General features: G+C 37.3%; 1 protein-coding gene across 1 annotated transcript in view; it reads right to left on the reverse strand.

Annotated features, from left to right (window-relative positions):
• Nucleotides 1-768: 768 nt before the first annotated feature.
• The window catches only part of LOC148285441 (E3 ubiquitin-protein ligase UBR4-like), a gene marked incomplete at its 3' end in the record, with an annotated part of 74,454 nt that continues 56,837 nt past the window's right edge, over nt 769-18,385 (reverse strand). Inside the window, 11 exon segments of the mRNA XM_088225175.1 lie at nt 769-845; nt 848-985; nt 1,721-1,904; nt 5,618-5,839; nt 7,899-7,985; nt 10,100-10,255; nt 10,645-10,778; nt 12,562-12,706; nt 14,981-15,199; nt 16,574-16,776; nt 18,232-18,364. Of these exon segments, the coding sequence (XP_088081301.1) occupies nt 769-845; nt 848-985; nt 1,721-1,904; nt 5,618-5,839; nt 7,899-7,985; nt 10,100-10,255; nt 10,645-10,778; nt 12,562-12,706; nt 14,981-15,199; nt 16,574-16,776; nt 18,232-18,364 (1,698 nt within the window).

An 18,385-nucleotide genomic window follows, 5' to 3' on the forward strand; every position in this document is an offset into this window, starting at 1 on the left:
TCGCCACAATAAGACTTTGTGTCGTGAATTGCGCGTTTATTTTGTGGAATGTGTACAGCATCATAGACTTTGTTTCCACAAACCACCAGTGTTCAGCTCCAGATCGGGGGCCTGTCCTAGTGTCGGTACCACTTGCAAGTGACCAGTCGGACCACAGCAATTCCATCAAGAACGAACCAGGTTAGTAACCTCCATTTCTAAGCCATCTCATTTGTTGGGGTTGTAACCAATTGACACTGCCGACGATATCGGGGATATTCACTTATTTCATTAAAATAAAAATACAGTCCTCTCCGCTAAAAAATACCGTAGAAGCCCTAGGGCTTCGTCCCCCGCTATTTCTCGCCCCGAACCCGTGTGGGAGTTCGTTTTCCCACCACTATTAATACCCACATATTTACAATTTAGAAATCCCACAAGTCACAAAGCTCTGTCCCACCAATCACAATTGATTGTTTTTTTAACAAATTACAACAGAGACGGAGAACATTTTAGAGAAGCGACTATGGAAATCTAGGCATTTACAGGGCTTATGACCTGTCACCGGATGGTTTAAGAGGCCACTTTACACACTGTGTAACATTCACCATTTCACCTATGTTTGAACATCCATATTTCTTAAATTCTTCCATCTGTCGATGATTTTGACTCCCTAGGGGGTAAAATCCAGTCTTTTGTCCGCAAACATTGGGGCCAACTCAAAATATTGTAATAAGATCAACCGGTCCAAAGAGTTTAAAAATTAGAAAATCGTTGGGAGTTTGTTACCATGGGCTGGTCCGAGTGCAGCATGAGCGCGTGCAGCACATCGGCGAGCGCGTGCAGCGCGTGCTCCGCGTGACGCAGGCCGCCGCGGTCCACGGGCGCAGCGAGGGCGGCGCGGGCGGCTCGGCCACGCCGCCCAGGCGCAGCAGCACGCCCACAAGCAGCTGCGCCAGGTGCGCAGGCGCCGGCGCCGGCGCCTCCCAGGTCTTGGGCCAGTCGCCTGCGGGAACAAACGAGAAAGAGATGAGACACTGTATTCCAGCCAAGCACTTAAGCTAGGGTTTCCTAGGACAGCGGTTCCCGTATCTGAACGGCCGTAGTGTACGGTGATGCGGTGGACAGCTGTCGTAACGGTGATTAGAAAGGGGTTTCTTAGGAAAAAATAAAACCACTCTCTAGTCACCGTTACGACGGCTGTCCACCTCATCACCGTTCACTACGGCCGTTAAGATACGGGAACCTGCAGGTTCCGATATTCATTGTAAAATGGGACTATTCTGAGTCCGTTCCCAATCTAGCGCTGTGTCTCAGATTCTTCCCAACTATTTGCGTTTCGGTAACTTCGTGTGGAAGAAGCTTTTCAAATTTAAAGTTAATTAAATCGTATTTAAGGTCAACTACGAGCCAAACGCGACTATCCAATCTTTCCGTTTTGTCAATTGAAAGGAAAAGAAAAGTAAATATTGACCATGTTATTGAACATTTTAGTAAAATAAAGTCGCATAAGCACGTTTAGTAAGTATTTGTTGATTTGGAGGATGCTCTTTTGAAAGCCGCCCGGGTGCCAAGTACGATATTTATACAGTGTATTCAATATTTAAAACTTACATTTGATAAAACCAAATCTTTTATTACGTAAGCGATGACTTTTGTTCATTGAAACTTGCCATCTCGCTTCACTTGTAAAAATCGGCTAAAACACACGGCGAGTTCACGATCAAATTATTCTACTCACAGGGCTGGGCGGGCGCGGCGGGCAGCGGCCCCGAGTACTTGACGAGGTTGAGGGGGCGCGAGGCGGCCACGGCGCGCGCCAGCAGCACGAGGCGGAAGTAGTTCTCCGGGTCGGCGTTGCGCGCCTCCTCCACGCCGTACAGCTCGCGCAGCTGCGCCGTCACGTGCGTCAGGATGGCCTGATCCTGGAACGGAGGGATAACAATCAGGGTCGTGATTAATTCATTTTATTTTAAACAACGGCTCGAGACTAACGCAGACAACGAGGAAGCCAAATTAACCATAAAAATAAAAAAATAAAATTATTCATAAAAAATCATAATATTTTGTAACATTTTAAATTAGTAAATTAAGATGTTTGCATTGCATTTGACTTCTTTACATACAGTTAAACCCCTTTTTTACATTTTATAAGGGAGCAAAAAAAACAGTACAAATCTGAGGAAGTTAAAAATGTCTAGAAATATAAAATTACATAAAAAATAAAATGAATGTACTAGAATATAGTGTAAATATTCTATAAAAATTGGGGATTATCAATATTAAAAATGATTTCATTTTTATCATCAATATTTTATTGCATTTTTTATTTTATTAAAAAAAAACATGTTTACATAATTTTATGTACTTCAATTTCAAAAAATCAAAAATATAATTTTTATTTGCACAAAATACGTACAATGAATTTTTCTCTAAATATTGGGAAATAGTATTTACAGTATCTGTATCGGACATCGCCGCTCGTATAGCGAAAAAAAGGCGGAATGTGGCGGCATGTTCCGATCATTACAAACGACGTCAAGCCTAGCGGCCCAAGTTCGGGCTCATAGACGGAGATGATGGCTGCACGGGGAAAAATGTTCGACTGGGCACCGAGAAATTCTTAGACCCTGATGGCAGCTGGGGCTTTTCGAGTCGTCGCTAAGGCTACAACGCGGCGCTTCAATAAGAATAACCGGCACCAGTGTTTTTAAGAACTTTTTTATAATAATAATAATAATGTTTGTATAATTTATATAGCGCCATTTTTGTGAAAATCACCTCAAGGGCGCTGTACAATAAAAAAATATCCCAACACGTCTTGCAGCTACAGAGCGCATGGACGGTTGGGATTCTAGTTCCTCGTCTCCAATTATGATATATTACATTATATTATTAATATTCAAAGCATTAACTTTGTGGTCCAACATTTTAATATTATGTTAATAAAATTTGTATAAAACCACTCACCGACTTATCTGTCTACCGGTTTCGAGACGTAACCCGTCTCTTCGTCAGGACAACAACAATACACCAACATGCAAATACCACTACACACCTTCACCATAGTAGATTTGCAAAAATATTTTATATGGTGAAGGTGTGTAGTGGTATTTGCATGTTGGTGTAGTGTTGTTGTCCTGATGAAGAGACGGGTTACGTCTCGAAACCGGTAGACAGATAAGTCGGTGAGTGGTTTTATACAAATTTTATTAACATAATATTATGATATATTACAATTATGATATAAATGAGCTAGATAACAGAACGTCTTGCAGCTACAGAGCGCATGGACAATAAGAAATCTAGCCCCTATTTACATTTTTATTTTTAAAATTTTTATTTGACAATGAAGTTTAAAGTTTAAGCGATATTTTAAAAACGAAATAAAAAGCAAGTTTATAAAATTAGAAGTTAGATAACAACAAGTCTCGCAGCTACTGAGCGCATGGACGGTTGAAATTCTAGACCCCATTTACTAAATTTAGATATTTGATAGTTGATAACATTTACATAATATGATAAAAATAATATGATAGCTGACATCACAAAAAATCTTGCAGCTTCAAAACGCATCGACAAATGGAATTTCAACAACATAAGAATGATCTTAAAAAGTTAATAATAAAAAATCATTTTAAAAAACGCAATAATAATACATTGAGCAAAGAACTAGTAAGTATGGCAATTAAGTGAACATGTAACAGCACAAAAAGTAAAATATAAAAATCTAAACAAAGATAGCATTCCTTAACCTATTATTAAGGTTAACAATACAATAGACGATACTCAAACTTAAACTCGTCCCTGTTTTATTTTGGTATGCAGTAAACTGGATCGTTGTTGGTTTTTTTATGTTTTTTTCGGCTAGGAGTCTCGATTTTGTTATCTAATGAGCTGCCCCTTTAATAAAGACGGTTAATTATGTCACTTGCAGGGGCAGACGTTAGAATATCGAGACTCTAGCCACAAATGTGTGAATTTTTATATGAGACAGCGTGCGACGAGACAAAATACTTCTTTTGCTAGTGTTATACTTGTTTGACTGTTTATGCTATGATAGTTCGCCTCTGTTACTTCAATACTTTTTTATTTAAACCCCTTTATTTATTGTTAATTTTCTGAATACCTATGTTATAATTTCTTATTTAATTTTTCTTTATTATTTCCTTATTTTCTGCTGATTTTATTTCATGTATCTATATTTTTTATCCGGCGTTCGGGTGTTTTGTTTTATTATTATTGCTTTTCAATATTATGTTATACTTTGTCAAAGGCGTAAGCCGTCGAAATAAATATGTATAGGTTATTATTGTGAGTGTGTAATGGTCAGCGCGTTAGGCTGCCATGCAAGAGGTCTAGGGTTCTATTCCCGACATGGTTCATATGAAATATTTATTTAAAACGGTGTTTTCACACTAGAATGTTTCATAGTCCCTGGACTGGTACCTGAAGCGTAAGACTGATCATCTTAGCTCCATGTAACAAAGATTTTTTTTATTTTTATTTCTTAAGTTAGCTTATATTAAAACTAATATAAACTATTATGTACATTTACATCATCTATATATATTTACATTTCCTTACAGTAACTTATACATTTGGACTGGTACCCGAAGCGTAAGACTGATCATCTTACCTTCATGTTACAAACATGATCAAGATACGCTGCAATTGGTGTTCCAATGCAGTGCCCTATGCACCATTAGGTGTGGAAAGGGAATGATGATGATGATGACTAGGCCTCACTAAATCCCACTAAAACGTGTGTCACATTTTTATTTAGTATGTAGGATCTTTTTTAGCGTTATTTATGCATTAGTTAAATTTTCTTAAATTAATAAAATTTAGACCTATTTGAGGAAGGCGGCGAAGCCTTTTTTGTCTCAAATAGTGACGGGAGATGAAACCTGGATTCATCATTGGAATTCGGAAACAAAACAAGAGTCAATGCAGCGGAAACATAGGGGTTCTCCGCCGCCCAAGAAATTTAGGACTCAACTGTCCGCCGGAAAAATTTTGGCGACCATATTCTGGGATAATGAAGTTTTGCTATTGATTGATTACTTTCCCCGCAAGGAGTCGATCACAGGGGCCTACTACGCTGGTGTTTTGAAAAAACTGAAGGCGGCAAATACTGGAAAAGCGACGGGGGAAGTCGAGTCGCGGGGTGCTCCTTCTTCGTGACAATGCCCCCGTACACAAGTCCCACATTGCTCGGGCCGCTGTGACTGAATTGGGGTTTATAGAAATTAATCACCCCCCTTACAGTCCAGACCTGGCCCCCTGTGATTTTTATCTCTTTCGACACTTGAAAAAAGACCTAAGGGGATGGAGATTTTCGGGGGATGATGAAGTCAGGTTTTCGGCGTTTTTTCAAGACCAGCAGTTGAATTTTTTTCCGACCGTATTAACGCACTCCCTGCGAAGTGGAGTGAATGTGTTATTGCTCTAGAAGGAGATAACATCGAAAAACAATTTGTTAATAAATCCGTAAGTCTGTTTTTTCACACCTAAGTAGATTACTTTTGAATCTCCCAGCGTGATATTTAAAAAATTTGGTTTTCATCATCAGTGTATTGTGCAAAAGAAAATAATAGACAATCAAAGCAAATGAGCTCCACTGGGGAGTCGTCACCTTGTGCTGGTGGTACTGGGGCCCGAGCAGCGCGTGCAGGAGCGCCTTGCAGCGCGCCAGCAGCGGCGGCGGGCACGGCGCGCACACGAGCGCCGTGGCGGCGTCGCGCGGGCCGGCGGCGCCGCCCTCGCCGGGCGCCAGCTCCAGCACCTCGAGCAGCGCGCACGCCAGCCGCTCCACCCCGGGCGGGGTCCACGAGGTCGCGGCGCTGCCCTCCGCTTCCTGCGGTGAAAGGTTATAAATTGACAATTAAATTAATTTAAATACCAAATAGACTAGCACAAAAATATACTTTTATTTTATATTTTGGCTTATTTGTAAATACTGACTTGACACAGATTTCATTTCTGGTCGGAATATGGAGAAAAAATAAAATTATGTACTACAAAAAATATGTATATACATACAGTAAAACCTCCTTTTTATGTTTTAGGGAAAAATAGGAATTACATTAAAATTATTTGCTACAATATAGTGTAAATATACTTCCAAAACAATTTTAAAAACGGTGACAAGTTTGAGGCAATAATTTACACATTTTTATTTTTTGCCTCGATTTTATTGTCTATTCACGCAGCGGCGTATAAAACCACTCACCGACTTATCTCTCTACCGGTTTCGAGACGTAACCCGTCTCTTCAATAATAACTTCTCAGAATTCGCCAACCACATTATAGACTCAAATCATGAATTTAATAAAGATACCGGTGTTAAAGTTTTACACATAAATAATATGGAGATTTTTTACATAAAGAAGGCTTTGAAAAATAATGTCCCATTAATTAATAATCAAGTAACTTTCCAATATAGTCCATTATTCGATATTTCATTGTAATGGTCACCCTACCCTCCCCCTCCCTTTTTCCTCCTTTTCCGATTGTTAATCCTTTTGAAATATTAGCTTCATAAGTCATTATCCCTCGGTGGTGGCGTAGTGAAGCATGTGTCTAACCTGCATGTCGATTTTATATTTTTGCAAATCTACTATGGTGGTATTTGCATGTTGGTGTAGTGTTGTTGTCAGAGATGGGTTACGTCTCGAAACCGGTAGACAGATAAGTCGGTGAGTGGTTTTATACAAATTTTATTAACATAATATTCCCTATTTTTTTTCACAACGAAAAACATTTTTATTTACAACGAGCAATACATCATTGGAAAGCTTAGACTTTCAGCCATTTTTCTGCATAGTTCCCGTTGACTTCGATGCACTGTTTCATCATTCGGGTCACCATCTTTTTGTCTGGTCATAGAAGTCTCCCGCCAGGCCGTGAAGGTAGCCCAGACCCTCTTCTTTCAACTCCTCTTCGTTTGCAATATGCGTTCTACCAGGGTGTTTCTTCAAATCGGGGAAGAGATGGTAGTCGCTCGGGGCCAAGTCCGGACTGTATGGTGGGTGTAGGACGATCTCCCATCCGAATTTATCAATGAGCGCGGTGGTGACGCAGGCTGTATGCGGACGAGCGTTGTCCAGATGAAAATAGATTCCATTCGTCAGCATGCCCATCCTCTTGTTTTGTATGGCCCTTTTAAGGTTTTCCAGAGTTTTGCAGTAGCAATCAGCAGTTATTGTTGTACCGGTAGGCATAAATTCGCACAACAATAGGCCTTTCTGCCGGCAGACAGCGTTTGTTTGAACTTACGCGTTGGCGATTGCCGTTTTTTCTCACTGTTTGGATTGTTCCTTTGTTTTTGGTGTGAAGTAGTAGGCCCACCTCTCGTTCCCTGTGACTATGAAGTCCAAGAACTCCTCACAAACGAAGAGGAGCTGAAAGAAGAGGTTCTGAGCTACCTTCACGGCCCGGCGGGAGACTTCTATGACCAGGGAATCAAAAAGATGGTGACCCGGATGAAAAAGTGCATCGAAGTCAATGGGGACTATGAATAAAAATAGCTGAAAGTCTAAGCTTTCCAATGATGTATTGCTCGTTGTAAATAAAAATAGTTTTCATTGTGAAAAAAAATAGGGAAACTTATTTTACGGGCTACCCTTATATATCCGTTATGAAAAAAAAAAACTAACTAATTATAGCACTTTTTACAATTGTTCCGCAATATATTTAGTATAGTCCAATACAATAAATATATTTTTTATGTAATTTAATTTATTCCATACATTTTTAATTTCCCCACTTTAGCGTTTTTTTTATGTATGGACATATGACGATTGTTTCGATTGATAAGAACACTACTCTTTATATTTGTTACATTTCTTAATCTTCCCATAAAGGATTTTTTTAAATTACATATTGAGAATGTATTTTATAACAGAAATAAAGACCTGGGGAGTTTTAGTTGCCGAGGCACAAGCTCCTCCTTCTTCCGTCTCCTCGGGCCACCCGAACGCTTCCTTATTCCTTCCGTAAACCTGAAAACATTTAATATATTATATTTCATTTTTAAATCTGTTTTATTGTGAGGTCAAGTCATGTTACGTCTCGCCTAATTAGTATAGTTATCGTATTACGCTTTTCAATGTTGATTTTAAATTCGTCTCCGATATAATTTTTCAAGTAAGCCATTGTACTGTTTATTAAGGCTGCAGTCTGGTAAAACGCACACAAAATGAGGAAATCATACGATTTAGCAGCAACAACAACAAACCATCACGCCGTTTCCCCGTAGGGGTAGGCAGAGAGGATAGAACGCCATAACACTCTATCTTGGCATACAGACCTCGCTTCCTCTACATTCATACATCTTCTTATGCACGCACGCCGATTATTCCTACTTTTGACATGTCCATCTTCAAGTATTCAACAACATTTGCATCGTAGATCCTTTTAGTCGTTCTTTCGCTGTCCATTCGCTCTACATGTCCAAACCAACGCAGCACCCCTTTCTTAATTCTGTCAATAATGCATGTCTCAGCCTTACACACTTCACGGATCTCGACATTTGTGCACCTATCATACATCGTTTTACCACACATTCGCCTGAGGGATCGCATTTCGACAGCATTCAACCTACTTTCATCATTATTTTTCCAATTCCATACTTCGCTCCCATACATTAGAGTTGGAACTAGAACTCCGTTGTGAACTGCTAGTTTAGCCTCCTGCGATAAACATTTGTTTGCCAAAGTAGATTTTAGTGCCATTTCAAAAATAAGGCATTTCTGTCAAATAATATACTTAGAAGTTTTAGGTAACTAAAATATAATTACGTTTAGACCGGCAGATTACGCCATTTCAAATTTAGACTAAACTTAGGTTAACATATTACAACAGAGACGAAGAACATTTAAGAGAAGGTAATATAGAAGTCTAGGCATCTACAGGGCTTATGACCTGTCAATGGCTGGTTTAAGTGGCCACTTTACACACTGTGTAACATTCACCATTCTGACCATATTTGAACATCTATATTCCTTCAATTCGTTTATCTGTTGATGTTTGTGAAGTTAAAGAGCTGAAACCTTTATTTATGCGGGTAGTTGCCTAGTATGTAGGTGAAATAATTCAATTAGATGAATCTCACCCGTTTTTGTTTTATTCAAAAAGTCACTGACTTATCAAACCGCCCTCGTATACAAAAAATTTAAAACAATATTTAAACATGGGTATAAAAAGAAAAAGTAAAATAACAAGAAATATATACATATATATATATATATATACATGTATGTATGTCAGCTTACAAAATATATAAAATGAATAAACACCAGATCATTAGCATAAGTAGCTTTGGCAAATAATTCGTTAATCGTTACTATAGAAAATCATAAAATATTTATAAAGAGATGATTTGAATTCACAGAGACTTAAGTATAAAATGTCGATATGAGAGGTACATTCGTTTCCTAGTCTGTGTATACTTACGCGGTATTGGTGAGTGACAAAGATATTTGGTTTGAGAAGGGTGACAATAATATAGACTATTTTATTTTATTTATTATTAATTTTTTGCAGTCTAGTAGTAGGCACAACTAGTGTTAAGTAAATAACAGCATTTATCGATACTATTCCTAGCCGATTACCTTTCGTTCCCATCCTTCCTTTGACCCATCCTTATGGTACCTAACTAACATCAAGATAGAAGAAATTCAAAATTAGAAGATTAGGATTTAGAACAAAAACCAACTTCACATAAAATCGGATAAAAAGTGGTTGGAATCGTCGCGCGTCGAGGAAAACATTGTTATATTTTATAGTTCATTTTGTGATCCAGTGCCAGAAATTGAAGAACATTCAGATCATATTAAAGGTAGGTATCCATTACATGTTCCTATCCTTTCTCAAATATTTCCCAATCACAAAACTAAATGAAATTCGTTTTTCATTTACAGTCCGCCTTTTCGTTAACAACTAGCATATCTGTATTTCTAGTGTTGAACCTATGGAAATCTGTTTCTTCTAAAATCAACAATATTTTTTTGAACGTACATTAAATTTCCATAGATATATTGACATGTGGCTGTCGATGACTGTTTATATCCCGACCAAATTAAATCGAGAGTTGAATAAATAAATGACGGGGTACCTTGACCGAGTCCACCATGATGACGCCCTCGGGGTCCTGAGAGGGCCCGAAGGTCACGGTGAGCTTGCGGTCGGCCTGCAGCGACTCCTCGCGCGTCAGGGGGATGTCGTACCAGCGGTTGCGCACCACCAGGGTCGGCACGGAGCGCCCGCACACCTGCACAAGACCGATATTAGATAATTTCAATACTTTTCTTTAAGAGGTTCAGCGCTGTATACTAAGGGCCATTGCACTAAAATGAGTTACAATATTTTGAGTGCGTTTAAATGTTTATTTATTTATTTGTTGTTGTAGTGAAGAAATAATGATTTATTCTGCACTTGTGTTGCATATATGCACAAATAAATTACAAAGAAATCATGGTTTTCAAAAAAAAAATAATAATAATTTTGCTGTTTCAAAACTTATGTGTCCTCCTAGTATGTCATCGTAGTAGTAGTGTTTTTTCTCTTGAATTTTTCCAATCCCATTTATTCTTTAACATTTATTTTTTTATGTATTACATAGAATAATGTTTCTATATCCAAACATAAGATACAGTTTACCTCTATATAGGTTGGTGTCCGCACAATGTCCTGGCTGCCGAGGAGAACTCGGATGCCGGTAATGACGGTTGTGGCATCAGGGTTGGTGATCTCCAGGTTGAATCCGATCAGCTTGGTGGACACCACATAGAGACCTAAAATTACAATATTTAGCATTTTAAAGAATAATGTCTGACAAATTACAGGAAACAATAAATAAAAAACAAAGACATGAAAAGGGTTTCAAAAATGTCACAGAGAAAGATGGTAAAATGTCACATAGAAAGAATGACAACAATGTCAAGGAAGTCCCTTGGAAAGAATGATAAAAAAGTCAAGGAAGTCTCTTGGAAAGAATGATAAAAATGTCAAGGAAGTCGCTTGAAAAGAATGATAAAAATGTCAAGGAAGTCGCTTGAAAAGAATGATAAAAATGTCAAGGAAGTCGCTTGAAAAGAATGATAAAAATGTCAAGGAAGTCACTTGGAAAGAATGATAAAAATGTCAAGGAAGTCACTTGGAAAGAATGATAAAAATGTCAAGGAAGTTGCTTGGAAAGAATGGTAAAACTTTTAAATGTTAAGCCTGTCACTCGGAAAGAATGAAAAAGATGTCAAGGAAGCTTGGAAAGAATGATAAAAATGTCAAGGAAGCTTGGAAAGAATGATAAAAATGTCAAGGAAGTCTCTTGGAAAGAATGATAAAAATGTCAAGGAAGTCGCTTGAAAAGAATGATAAAAATGTCAAGGAAGTCGCTTGAAAAGAATGATAAAAATGTCAAGGAAGTCGCTTGAAAAGAATGATAAAAATGTCAAGGAAGTCACTTGGAAAGAATGATAAAAATGTCAAGGAAGTTGCTTGGAAAGAATGGTAAAACTTTTAAATGTTAAGCCTGTCACTCGGAAAGAATGAAAAAGATGTCAAGGAAGCTTGGAAAGAATGATAAAAATGTCAAGGAAGCTTGGAAAGAATGATAAAAATGTCAAGGAAGTCTCTTGGAAAGAATGATAAAAATGTCAAGGAAGTCGCTTGAAAAGAATGATAAAAATGTCAAGGAAGTCGCTTGAAAAGAATGATAAAAATGTCAAGGAAGTCACTTGGAAAGAATGATAAAAATGTCAAGGAAGTTGCTTGGAAAGAATGGTAAAACTTTTAAATGTTAAGCCTGTCACTCGGAAAGAATGAAAAAGATGTCAAGGAAGCTTGGAAATAATGATAAAAATGTCAAGGAAGCTTGGAAAGAATGATAAAAATGTCAAGGAAGTCTCTTGGAAAGAATGATAAAAATGTCAAGGAAGTCACTTGAAGAGAATGATAAAAATGGCAAGGAAGTCACTTGAAAAGAATGATAAAAATGTCAAGTCCAATGGAAAGAATAAAAAAAAAATTAAGAATGCCACTTGGAAAGAATTATAAAAATATCAAGGAAGTCGCTTGGAAAAAAAATGCCAAGGAAGTCACTGAAGCAAAGGATTGAAACGTCAATCATAATTAAAAGAGAATGACGGAAAGGTATATTAAAAAATATAAAGAATATAAAACTCACTAAGACCCAGTTGCACCATGAAAAACATATTTTTTTTTTTTTTAGTTAAATAATTGTTGTGTTTTGTAAAAATGGCATTGAGTTTCTAAACTGGCCCTGAGGGAGTTTGGTTCTACAGATGAAATATAAAATAAAACAAGATAGACTTGGCAGGACTAGATACTTCATAAATTGAGTGTGGTACTATAATAGTTCAAATTATGACTAACTTTGGTTATTTTAATTGATTCACAGCCTTTCAACCAATTAATCTTCTAGAATGCATTAGTTTCTATTTATAGGTAAACCCAGATAATTTGTATTTCAGTCTCGAAAGAAAGTGTAGCCAATTCAATTCCTGAAATAATTGAGATATATCCTGCTAAAGTCCGTGGAGCAATAATTTGACATACCTGTAGTATTGAGTCTGTGTTTAATCTGAGCTACGTTGTAAACTTGGAGTAGATCGTTTCCTCCAAACTCCACATCTCCCAATGTGACACAGTGCTCGAAGAAGTCGATCGGGAACGAAGGGCCAGTTCCTGGCTTTCCGGAAACCTGAAAAAAAATGAACAGGTTAATTTCTAGCCAATAAGAACTCGCTTCTTTAAATAAACGCCTTATATCAACTATGTCAACCTGATGCGCAATAGCCAAATGTGCCAACAACTAAGGAACGTAGCGAACAAGTTACTACCACTGTAGAGGAAATGGGGACGATAAAGCTCCCAGTGATGAACCGCAAATGGGTGTTAAAAATATTTTATAGGCCGAAAACTTTAAAATTCTTTTTTTACTGATAATATTTCATTGATCCCAAACATTCGATATTTTCCTTCTTTAACTCTTAAAAGACTGTGCTGAATAATCCCTTTGCAGCCGGTGGTGTAACACAATGTGACCACAAGCATAAGTCGAGATATTTTGAAATGTAAGCTAAAATACCAAATTATTTACAATGGTATGTGTTAAAAATGATCTTTATTCAAAGATGTTACATAAAAAATATAAAATTAAAGCATATTTATGCAAAATAAAGTTAGAAATTGTGTTCATTCCTTTTAAAATCCCACCTGCAAGCGCTGCCGCCTGCGTCTGGTTGTCGACTGAATTCCGAATTACACTTACGACTGAATTTAGCGGAAATAGATCAACCGGGAGACTAGAAAGTATGCTATGCTAATACAACTCTTATTTGAATGCAAAAAAGAATATCAAATTTTTATTGCAAATAAATACTAGATTTTATTAGAATAAATAAAAACGCTGTTAAAACATATTCTTAGAATAATATTGAAATAAAACCTAAAAAAATTGCAAAAAAAACTTGTAAGAAATAAAATAATAGTAAGTAATACGTGATATAATCAAATCATAATTAAACATACACAAAAATGACAACGTAAACACGTTTTTTAAAACTAGTTACGAACAAATTTTTTGAACACTTTAAATGAAATAACTTTGCACACTTCCTTGGGTACACTTCTACTTATTTGTTTGACCAATTAGCGCTTTCATCCTCTAATGGACATCTTCAGACTGGCGAATATTATACAATGTAAGGATGATTTATAGAAATCAAAATATTATCTTAAGTGTGGAAATGAGTAGATGTGTACCAAGTATTTTTGATTAATAACTTATATGTAAATGTATGTAAATATTACATCATTACAATGAAATTCCATCAAGAATTGTCAAAAAATAATTTAAATCAGATAAATTGTGAATAAATTGTAGAAACATTTCGGGAACACGGTGTGTTTAATACAGCGTCAGCTCAGTATACTGCAAAAAACTTCACGCGACTGATGTGTTCTCTGTCCCACAAGTGGTATAATTCTGTATCGTGCTCTTTCGGTATTGTTTTCTCGGTCACTCAAGCTCCGCCCCTAACGAATAGTGTCCTTGTCGGTCTTCTGATATGCTATATTCTCGTGCTCTTTCTTATAAAATTTAATAAACCACTTATAATACTGGCATCTCTTTCGTTTGTTTTAATTCATTTTACAAAATGAAGAAATTATTTTTTATAGAAAAAGCCCGTGCATTTTTTATAAAAATGTTTCCTTATTTTGGTGTAAAAAAGTCCATATAAGGATTACAAAAAATATGAGTTGGTTATTTAAAAAAATAAGAGAGTTATTGAATGTTTTTTACCCGAGGTAGACATCCGTTACCGCATAGCCACACATGAGTTAAAAAAACACGCACTATCCTGGATAAGATATTGACTCTTTTTTTCTATGATATATTTTGTTGCCCTTTGATAATAAGGAATATTTTAATGTTTTTTAAAAATATTTTTTATTGCCATTAAAAAAAAGTACCTAATTATCTTTTACAGAATATTTTCTTTTCTCTTTTTTATATTACACAAAAATATTATACCCGTCTATTTATTATAGGAGCAAATATTCATAAACATTTCATGTATACCCACGAACAGGCCATGCCTTGTGGGATTTTTTGTTTACTATTTTTACTGTTAATATGTATTTCATTGCTATGTAATTATCCTTTATTTTTTTAATATTCTGTTTTACCTCTTATGTACATTGTAAAAAAATAATTAATGCATCTCTTTGAGAGGGCAATTATAGTGACCATTAATTTGGGATCTTGGAAGTGTCCTAACTTCCTTCGATCTTTTGAAAAAGTTAGTCCCAGTGTGATCTGTCATGGTGAGGCATGGTTTTCAACGAAGAAGATATTATAGTTGACATTTTATTTCTTTTTTCTCATTATTTTAGAGATAAATTGACCAAATTCTGAAGTGTGAACTCGGTAGATTTAGAAGTTGAATACTATAATCCTCGTATCCCTCACCAAAGGTGCCTTGGAGCGCCGGGCGCGGCGCGCGCGCGGCGGCGCGGCGTGGGGCGGCGCCACGCTGGCCGACAGCCAGTGGCCCGTGAGCTCGGGCGCGGCCGCGTAGATGCGCAGGCTGCCGTCCTCGCACAGCAGGATGAGCGTGGTCTTGCTGTCGCCGCCTGCGGTGTGCCGCACGGCCACCATGTCTGTGATCTTCGCCTTGGCCGGGATCACCTGTCGATAGCATAAAATGTGTTGAGAGACATTCTGAACATTTATACTTAAATGACGAGAAATAAATGAGTCAACATCAAATATTTTATTGTAGAATGATTACGTAGACATACGTGATAATTACAGAATGATTATATTGAATAATGATACCCTAAGAATATTAGCTTCATTTTGCTACATGAAATGTCGATTTCAGTGCAACTGTAACCAATGATACACCGATTTCAGTGCAACATTAACCAATATTAAATTGATTTCAGCGCAACTTTGACCAATAGTACACCGATTTCAGTGCAACATTAATCAATAATACATCGATTGTAACTTTAACCAATTATACAGCAAATTCAGTGCAACTTTTACCAATGATACACCGATTTTAGTGCAACATTAACCGATATTAAATTGATTTCAGCGCAACATTAACCAATATTACATCGATTTCAGTGCAACTTTGACCAATAAAACACCAATTTCGGTGCAACATTAAGCAATAATACATAAATTTCAATGTAACTTTAACCAATGATACAGCAAATTCAGTGCAACTTTAACCAATGATACACCGATTTCAGTGCAACATTAACCAGTGATGCACAGATTTCAGTGCAACATTAACCAGTGATGCACAGATTTCAGTGCAACATTAACCAGTGATGCACAGATTTCAGTGCAACATTAACCAGTGATGCACAGATTTCAGTGCAACATTAACCAGTGATGCACAGATTTCAGTGCAACATTAACCAGTGATGCACAGATTTCAGTGCAACATTAACCAGTGATGCACAGATTTCAGTGCAACATTAACCAGTGATGCACAGATTTCAGTGCAACATTAACCAGTGATGCACAGATTTCAGTGCAACATTAACCAGTGATGCACAGATTTCAGTGCAACATTAACCAGTGATGCACAGATTTCAGTGCAACATTAACCAGTGATGCACAGATTTCAGTGCAGCATTAACCAGTGATGCACAGATTTCAGTGCAACATTAACCAGTGATGCACAGATTTCAGTGCAACATTAACCAGTGATGCACAGATTTCAGTGCAACATTAACCAGTGATGCACAGATTTCAGTGCAACATTAACCAGTGATGCACAGATTTCAGTGCAACATTAACCAGTGATGCACAGATTTCATTACAGTTCTAACCAATGATACCACCGATTACAAAGCAATATTTACCAATGATACAATTTCAGCGCAATTTTGACCAACAATACACCATTTTTCCACTTTGATTAATAACAATTTTAGCTTCACTATAAGACTAATTTTCATTATTTACGACACCATAGCAAAAATACTAATTTTTCAAATTCAAAACAGGATTCTAATTAGATAAATGTGAAGTTCTGTTTACCTTGATCTCTTGCAGCAGGATACCCTGGGGGCTGAGCATGATGACCACGGGGTTGTTGGAGGCCTGTAGGACGGCCGTCACGATGCCCGGGTGGCCCGGCACCTCCTGCCACTGGCACAGAGACTGCGCCCCCTTGCTTCGCCCCTCTTTCTGCGCGCCCCCGCCGCCCGCGCTTGCATTACTCAGCGTTATCTGTGTCACTTCTGCAAGAGAATTGTAAAAAATATAAAAAGGGTTGTTTCAGAGTGATTAATATATAAGCCAAGTTAAAATACATATAAAATGCAAGTTCAAAAACAATAATATATTGCAATGTTGAATGGAATCTCCCCAAACAGTTGAAACAGTTTCACATGTCTAAATAACAGTTTAGAGCAGTGTGGGCGAAACCCGTGGCCATAGCTTCTCCTTCTTCTTTTCCGCATCCACTCCTAAGTAGAGCATGTGGACATCGCCAATTGCCTCCAGGAGACCCTGTCACCAGACAGCACTCTCGCCTCCCCTCACGTCAATCCAGCGCCCCTTAGTTCCGCCGAATAAAGTCGAAAGATCGTCATCGACGACCTTCCAGGACGGCGTAAGCCCGCAGGTTTAAAGAACAGGCAACTCGGGTTCAGGTTCTCCTGACGCATGGGTAGCACGTGTCCGAGCCAGGTCCATCGCCGCATCCTCGAGACGCTCGTTATATGAGGATGCTGCGTCCGTTCTCCGACTTCAATTACTAATAAACTGTTATTTTAGAAACAGTTTCACATTTCCTAACTACTCATTACAAGTAAGAGTTTTGTGGAACTGATTCGGTAGTTGCTTGTACCAGATTTTTTGTCAACGCTGCTGTTAACAGTCATTTAGAAACAGTTTTACAAAACAGTTTAATTTGTGAACGGTAACTGTTACTACTTTTTTTTTATAAATCTTGAAGACGGTAAAATTTTAAAGGAAAAAAATATATTTTTTCTCATTTACGAAATGAATAAAATAATTACTTCATAATTTATTATTATATTACTGTATTTATTGATTAATTAATTAAACAAACAACTTTACATTTTTTAAAAAAAATAAACATCAATTTAAAAATCAATTATCTTATTGAGTAAATTAACACTTGAAGATTTTTAACAGACACAATAACCCGTTAAAATCCATTGAAAAAATGCTATGTGCTACTTTTGTGGTCAACGAATTCACTAGAAATTTATCTTTTGTGGCCCCAAGAGTGTTCAACGTCCTGGATGAACATATTCAGTTCTCCAAAACGAAAGCCATTTTCAGGAGAAGTGTACAAGTTCAGATTTTGTCTAAAGGAAGATACCATTGCAGGAGACTGCCACGAGACATTGCATAGATTTACATACTATTAAGAGTGTTGCCCAGATGTTCATTTAAATACATGTTTATTTAATAAATTTTATTTTTGGTAATTTTTAATAATATGCATCCTTCCACTTTTCATTATGTTGTATCCCAACTCAACACGGCCTCAGAGATTTTTTATTTTTTTTGTATTATATGTATTTGTATGAATAAATAAATAAAAGTATTGCCAATGTAAAAAAATCATTTGAGGTATTGAAAAAAATAAAACAAAAACAGAAGTCCACATATGTGAGCCCAGGGACGCTAGAGATTAAAACTCGTGTCGAGAGTTTCCTTACTTCTGAGGGTGTCTTCCACGGAGATGAGCGGTGCCATGAAGCTCTTGCCCTGGCCGTACGAGAAGAAGAGCATCTTCAGGGTGTGCGAGTAGTATATGGACACACCGCCGCCCCCCACCTGACCTGCTACGTCCTGCGGATGGAGAAGTATTAT

The sequence above is a fragment of the Micrasema longulum genome, unplaced genomic scaffold (genome assembly GCF_059751315.1).
Source record: "Micrasema longulum isolate JH-2025_06_02 unplaced genomic scaffold, ASM5975131v1 h1tg000034l, whole genome shotgun sequence".
NCBI lineage: Eukaryota > Metazoa > Arthropoda > Insecta > Trichoptera > Brachycentridae > Micrasema > Micrasema longulum.